We start from the raw sequence: 7,363 nt of genomic DNA on the forward strand, positions 1-7,363 counted from the left end.
TCTAGTATATCTGTTAGCTCCGGCTAGCTACATGCTAACTCAAATGTTTTAATATCAAAATGTAAAAAATATTATTAGTCAGAGAAAATACAATATGGTTTTGTCCGACCATCGTCTTCTACATGTAAAATATTTTATTATATTGAATATACTAATTTCTGAGAATATTTGATTTGATGTGCGATGACTAGTGGTATTTTAGGCTTAATTTTCCTTACATTCCAACCAGTCCCACTTGCTAATAATGCACCCTCAACCTCTTACAGAAAGGAACCTTGCCAGAAGTAATCACTCTCTCTGTGGACATATATAGGGTTTCCTTTCATCTACACAATATTGGATCCATCAACACCAGAGGCCTCAAACACTACTTACTTCTCTGCCATCACTAGATATGCTTCAATCAACCTCTGCAAAATAGATTTCTGCGTCTCCAACAAAATTGGTTTTGTTGGATCTTGGAAACTAGGTTTGGCTTCTGTTTAATAATCTCTGGTCTCATCAGTTATCTTGGAAGGAATACTTTAAGCTGCTATTTAAGCTCCATCGTCACCAATGGTTTGCTCAAAACTACTCTATCTCTATTTCTCTTCCACCTTTTGAACAATTCAAATTGCTCAGTCTTCTCATCTACACTTTTTTTACTCTTTTAGTATAATACATACATATACATACACACACATATATATACATATATACATATATATATGCTTAATTTTTATGAATAACCAGTTGTTTGACTTCAAGTCTTGAGTTTTCTTGGTTGTAGATCTCATCCTTCTCTAGCACTTGAAATTAAAAAGGATTAGTTTGCTTCCAGAATTCTGATTGATCATGTTGTTTTGTGGAACTTCAAATGTGAGCGTATAGACATCTACCTCATCCCCTTAGAAACAGAAAACAAAAACATGAAAAAAGTAGGCCATATTTTGTTAGAGTGTGAAATAATAAAAAGAAAACAAACTAATATTCACAAGAATTAAAACTAAAACTATTTAGATCACGTACTGCACTTTCACTCAGATTTATTGTAGGTGGTGCGTTTTTCTATACATGTCATCACAATTTTCCAAATTGTAGGTTATATATTGGTTAGTGTGGAATTCCAAGACCTAGGAACAAGCAAAACTGGTAATAAATTTATGGTACAAATGTAAGAAGACACGGAGTCCTTCTAAAGCATCATGTATAGTGTCTTCAAGATCAGCACAACTGATTAAATTAAAACTACATTTAATTTTTTTTTTCCCACATGTGCAACATATCATCTTGGTTATGGCAATACTTTGAACAAATGACAAACTTATATTTTTGTTGTTTTTCTGACTTCACTCTATACCATCTCTCTACCTGCAGAAGAAAAGGAGCATATAGAATAAATTAATTTAATAGAAATGGATGAGAGAATTTGTATATCTGAGGAAGAAAAGAGTGAAAGTAGCAGACCCTCTTCTGCAAGTCTCAGAAGAAAACGTTCATTCTTCGATTTGAATGAAGAAGCTGTGGATGATGGAGATGGTAGCACCAGTGATGATCCCATCAGTAACAATGAGATATCATCTCAAGAGGGTAATTTGAGTAGTAACAATAACTCAAGTGATGAAGGGAAAGAGCGTGGAACTGCTGTTAGGCAATATGTTCGGTCCAAAATGCCAAGACTCCGTTGGACCCCTGATCTTCATTTAGCTTTTGTGCATGCTGTCGACAGGCTTGGTGGACAAGAAAGTAAGTGCAACTCACTTCAAGCATATACACTTTTTCTATGTACAATGAAGACAATGTGTTTGAACTTAAAAACTTACTCAAACTTTGACTACTTGTGTTACAGAAGGTTACTCAGACCCTCTTGAGAAACCTGCACAATTCCTCTTTCTATTCAAACTCACCAACTATTTAGAGCAATCCTCATCATGATCAGTTTTCAAGCCTACAAACTTTAATTACTTCTTCTAGTCATGGACTTTATTGCACGTGAATAAATGGAGAAATTAGGCAAATAAATTTGTTTTTCATTCTACAAGCTCATGGATTTTAATTACTTTAATTTCTGAAAGATTTTTTGAAATAATCCATTTCCAAACATTCTACAATCTTACGTTTTCTGTGATAATTTTCTGTACAGGAGCAACCCCCAAGTTGGTTCTCCAGTTGATGAATGTGAGAGGACTTAGCATTGCACATGTAAAGAGCCATTTACAGGTATAAATATACAACAATTGCTGCTTTATTGTACTCCAGCAAGAAATAGTTTTTCCAAATAATTTTTCTTGCAACGTCTTAGTTTATCTTTTTGGAATTCAGATGTATCGAAGTAAAAAGCTTGATGAGTCTGGCCAAGGTAAATTTTTCAGAACCTTAATATAGTAAAATCATGTTTTGATCGAGCTCGTTGCACGTGCCATGCCTATTTCATGGTTCCAAGGATTTTACATTACATGCATGATCATTCAGTTCATTGTGTTTTATTTCAGTTTTGTCTCAGAATAGGGCAATGCAGGGAAGGCACAGTATTTTCGATATGTATGGAAGACTCAATGCCCCACGACACTTTGTGGTTGATAACAGAAATTATGTTCCATCATCTCTGCTCATGGAACAATCACCTTATCAGATCAGTGCTCACTCTTCAAGGTATAGAAAGAAAACAGTCAATGAGGAAATCAACTATAATATATAATAATATCGATGAAATTCTGATATATCAGTAGTGTTTCTCTCTGTAGATTACACCCGACAGGGTTTTTCAATAGTCACCACATGATGATAAGATCTAGTTCAGTGTGGGACAAAGATCTGCGTAATTATCAGTATCAGCGTAGTTCTTGCAGTCCTAACTTCACTGGCCACGCCAAGTTTGATGCCGAGGTAATAAAACTGCTACCTTAATCACAATTTGATTTGCCTAATTATGAGAATAAGTAAATTAAAAGATTTTCTTATATATATGGTTTCTCTCCAATGCAATTCTATATACAACTTATTTTTTAAGCACCAATCCCCAGTTTATACAATGTTTTGCTTCTGATGAGATGTGAATGTGGCAACGATAGCTTTAACTGCTGCATTTTTTTTAAGAATTGACATCGTTTCTTTAATTGAGAGGCATATTCAAACACGTATTTAATAACCTTTAAAAAAAGAAGAAAACGAGTCAATACGTTTAATTTATTATGTGTGAAAAGTATTATATGATAAAATGTTTTCTTTACAAAAACTGTTGACTTGACTTAATTTGTATCTAAGTTTTTAGTTTTTTTCTTCCCTTTAATTATACATTTACTAATGAAATACATTTACGTTTATTTGGGATGGATTTGTACGAAGAAAACCGTATTACAAAAAAATACTTTGTCATCTACAATTTTTTTAACATAAACATTTTTAATTTTAATTTGTATATTGTAAAATAAAAAAAGAGTGTTTATTTTTCTCTTTTATTTCAATTTGGGATAAAAGAACTTTTCATTGAATCTCTTATACTTCTTCCATTTAACTTTTTCCTCTCAAACAAAAGGTAAAAATTTAGTAAGTTTATCTTACCTCTCTTCTTCGTATTCAAATATGCAAGGGAATGGGGTGTGTATTCGCCATAACTAATTTTATAATTTAAAAGAAATTGTCTTATTATGATATTAGTCATTTAAATATACTTACAATGTGCTATCATTGAATTATATTTTATCAAGCATAAAAGAGCTGCTGATTTTCCTAGTACTAACATTCTAACACATACATCTAAGATTATTTTTAATTTATAGATATCTTAACATCTAGCTAAGAAGCTAAATTTCAGTAGAAAAAAGAGGGTTGAATTTTGGAGTTCCATTTGTGAGTAGATATAATAGCTAAGGTAATGTTTGGTTTTGGAATTTTAGGTTGGTGATGTGAAAAATGGAATGCCAGAATTCCTTAATCAGGTTCAAGTAAGGAAGCAAGGTGAAATGAAAGATGAATATGAGAAGAAAGGGACTATGAGTTTTTTGGAGGTGAAAGATTCAAGAAAAATTAAGAAAGATGATGCAGAAAGTGAAGAAGAAATTAATACGAGACTGTCTCTTTCACTGTTCACTTCATCATCCTCAAATTCATCACAACAAGCACAGTGTAGTGAAAATCATAAAGACGATACTCATGTTGAGAGTTTTTGTTTACAAAATTATGCAGCGAGGAGTCGTTTGGGCTGAGTACTTATTAGGATCTTAACTGTGTCAAATAGAGCATAGGGGTGAGATCTTTTAAGTACTTGTCTTAACAAATCAATGTCCTTCTCAAACAAAATAAGTAATTCTAGATATTTCATTTTTTATGTTGTTTTACGTAAGAATTAGACAGAATGTTGTGCATTAATTTCATTTTCAATAGAATTCTAGAGATTCAATGGAAGCTTCAAACCCTAGAACAGCCACCTCCAGAGGGCCAGTTAATTATTTATAGGATCCGCAGTGCATTTATAGTTTATATTCTTTTAATTATAATAGAGTTCAGATTTTAACATAAAATATAGTGAAACCAACTTTAATTAGTGAAGTTAATTATTCAGATTTTAACATATATTAATACAATAAAAAATTATTAATTATATCTTAAACAGTATTTTTAACTATTCCTTCCAACTCTGTTGTGGTACTGGTTAACAGGATCTTTATTTATAATTTAAGAGACAATATTTATTTTTGTTTAAAGTTTATAACGGGTGTACCCATAACAGAGATTCCAGATGATGATGGAAAATTTTAAATTAGCTTTTAAAAAAATCTCTTAAGGTTTACTAAAATAAAAATGTAAAAGATAATTTATTGTTTCAGTGATTACCAAGCGAAAAAAAAAAGTAGGGCCAACAAAGTTTAACTTGATAGCATCACTAATACCTACATTTTTAAAGTATGAATCCAAGTAAATTGTGTAAGTTTACAATAAAAATATTTTTTTTTTTAAGAAGGCAAATTAAAATCTAATTTTAAAAATAATTTAGAAAAACTTGTTAACAGAAAACGAACCATGCTATTTTAAATAACCATGATGATTGTTTTTCTAAATCAAAACATTGGTAGCTATATAAATCCATCGTAATTTTGATGAAGAATTTTTACACCATCTTAATTTTGATAGAGAATTTTTACACTAATCATATGAATAATATTCAATTTTTAAAATTTCATATAAGAATAAATATGTTAATATTTATCTCATACTCAAGTCGTCTATGTTCTTCGCTGTCATTGTCCTCATCCCAATTTTTAATTATTGGAAGACTCATAATTTAGTTAATTTTAAAATGTTGCATTCAAGATTATCTTCTTTTTTTTTCCATAGTTTCATAACTTGTCACACAATTCACTCTTTGACTTGTTTAATATTCACAAAGTTCACTCATTTTCAGTTAAGACCAACTTAAAGATGAAACAGATAATATATCTTTATTAAATTAATTAGAAAATTATGTTTCAAAATTTTTTAAAAGAATGTTTTTCAATACTAATATATTTCTATTAAATTAATTATAACTTTATCACAATAAAATTTAATTAAATTAGTATAGGTGTCTGTTAATTTTTATTGTTATTAAAAATTATATTTAATCCGTTAAAACCCTTTTAAATTATAATTGTTTAGAGAAAAAAAAATAGTTATCTTTATCCTCTTATAATCAATTTTGATTTTTATTATAGTATTTTATTTTTATGTAACTTCTTATCCGATTTCATTCTTTATCTCTCATTGTATTATTTTATTATAGAGTTCTTTTTTGAGAGTTTTGACAAATTTTATATCTTAAATTTCATGTTGATTGTGTGTACCAATCTTTTATCCTCAGTTTTGGTTAATATGTTTTCTTTCTATTTGTATTTATGTTATTTTTATTTTATTTGTTGTATTTGTATTAGTATTAGAAATGTGTTTTTTTTTTCGGTTTTGTTTTTTCATACTTTTTGATTTATGGATTTGGAAAGGGTTTTTTTTCATATATTTTGATGATGAATGGGAATTTTTCTTGAACTGAATTGTATAATTATTAATTAGGTTACGGTTTACGTAGAATCTCCAAGAAAATAAGCAATGAAAATTAATTATAATTAAATGAAATTAATTACAACAATTTAATAGATAATTTTACATCAAATAAAGCTCGAAAAAAAATTAAATAAAAGATTTCCTTTTTAAATACACCTCTCAATCTTATTTTCTCTCTAGAAATTATTTTCTCCGGAGTAAAAATACAATAAATGAAAATAAATTCACTTGAGTTAAGGGTCACTAGTTTTTCAATACATAAATTATTCAAAGACAAATTTGAGAAAGAATAACAAAGGCGATCCAAATTAGAAAGAAATTACTTTCATCTTAATAAAGAAGAGAAACTACACTATCAAATGAGAAGAATATATTATATACCTTTCAAATATTTAGATTTACCTATAAAGTTGAAATATTACAATATATTTCTATATTAAAAATTGAGTTACTCAAATAGTAGGGACAGATAAATGATAGTGAACCTTCTCTTCATTCTTTCATTTAACTCAAATTCTTTTTTATCACTTGATAATTGTCTTCATAATTATGAGAATGAGGTCATTGTTTTAGAGTTTATATTTTTTTCAAAATTAAATCATTTTATTATAGTATGTTATTAGTTTATTTTAAAGAGTATAACCGTTATTGTTGTTTAAATTTAAATAGAATTGTATTAGTAAACAATTAAATTACTTTAATAAACTGTTATAAATTTAGTTTCTTTTAAAATTTTACATTTATATGTATTTTTCTCTAAAAGTTATCCAGGCAGAGTTTATTTTAATTAATTTCTTTATAAATACTTGTATGAAACATAGAGTTCTTTTTTATAAATTAACAAAAGTAAAAAAAAAATTAAAGAAACTATGCAAGAAAATTTTTACAAAATTAATTTATGCCTAAACTAATTATAATTTATAGAAAGAGCAACTTCTTTTATTTTCTTTTTATTTTTCTTTTGTAAGAGAGTATAAAAAATCATCCAACATAAACATATTTTTTTGAAAGGCCTCCAAGTGATTTGGAAATGCAATTTTTTTTCTATTAAACATTGATATAGTTATAGCACATCATTTTTCTATATGCTTAAATGACAAAAAAATTACCAAAACACGGAAAATTTAACATCCCAAAAACCATGTTCATGCATTTCTTTCAATGTGAGATCATACACAAAGATAATCTAACTCTAAATGAATCATCATAAATAAAAAAATATATTTATCCAAATATTTAACTCGTACTCGAGACCATAATGATGTATTGAATGTTGAATTATTTCAATTAATTTTCCAAAAAAACAAAAGCAAATAAAAAAGTTCCATCAACAGAACTTTGGGCATATCTC

The 7,363-nt window shown here is 28.3% G+C and overlaps 1 protein-coding gene across 1 annotated transcript; it reads left to right on the top strand.

Annotated features, from left to right (window-relative positions):
* The first annotated feature begins 237 nt into the window (after nucleotides 1-237).
* Nucleotides 238-4,304, top strand: LOC124842281 (uncharacterized). The gene is made up of 7 exons (XM_047318734.2): nucleotides 238-558; nucleotides 1,357-1,725; nucleotides 2,123-2,199; nucleotides 2,302-2,338; nucleotides 2,472-2,631; nucleotides 2,724-2,865; nucleotides 3,876-4,304. Exons 2-7 carry the CDS (start codon nucleotides 1,395-1,397, stop codon nucleotides 4,182-4,184), a joined length of 1,056 nt encoding a protein of 351 aa, XP_047174690.2. The 5' UTR covers nucleotides 238-558; nucleotides 1,357-1,394; the 3' UTR covers nucleotides 4,185-4,304.
* The last annotated feature ends 3,059 nt before the right edge of the window (nucleotides 4,305-7,363 follow it).

Source organism: Vigna umbellata, chromosome 6, assembly GCF_029865625.1.
Source record: "Vigna umbellata cultivar VRB3 chromosome 6, Vumbellata_1.0, whole genome shotgun sequence".
NCBI lineage: Eukaryota > Viridiplantae > Streptophyta > Magnoliopsida > Fabales > Fabaceae > Vigna > Vigna umbellata.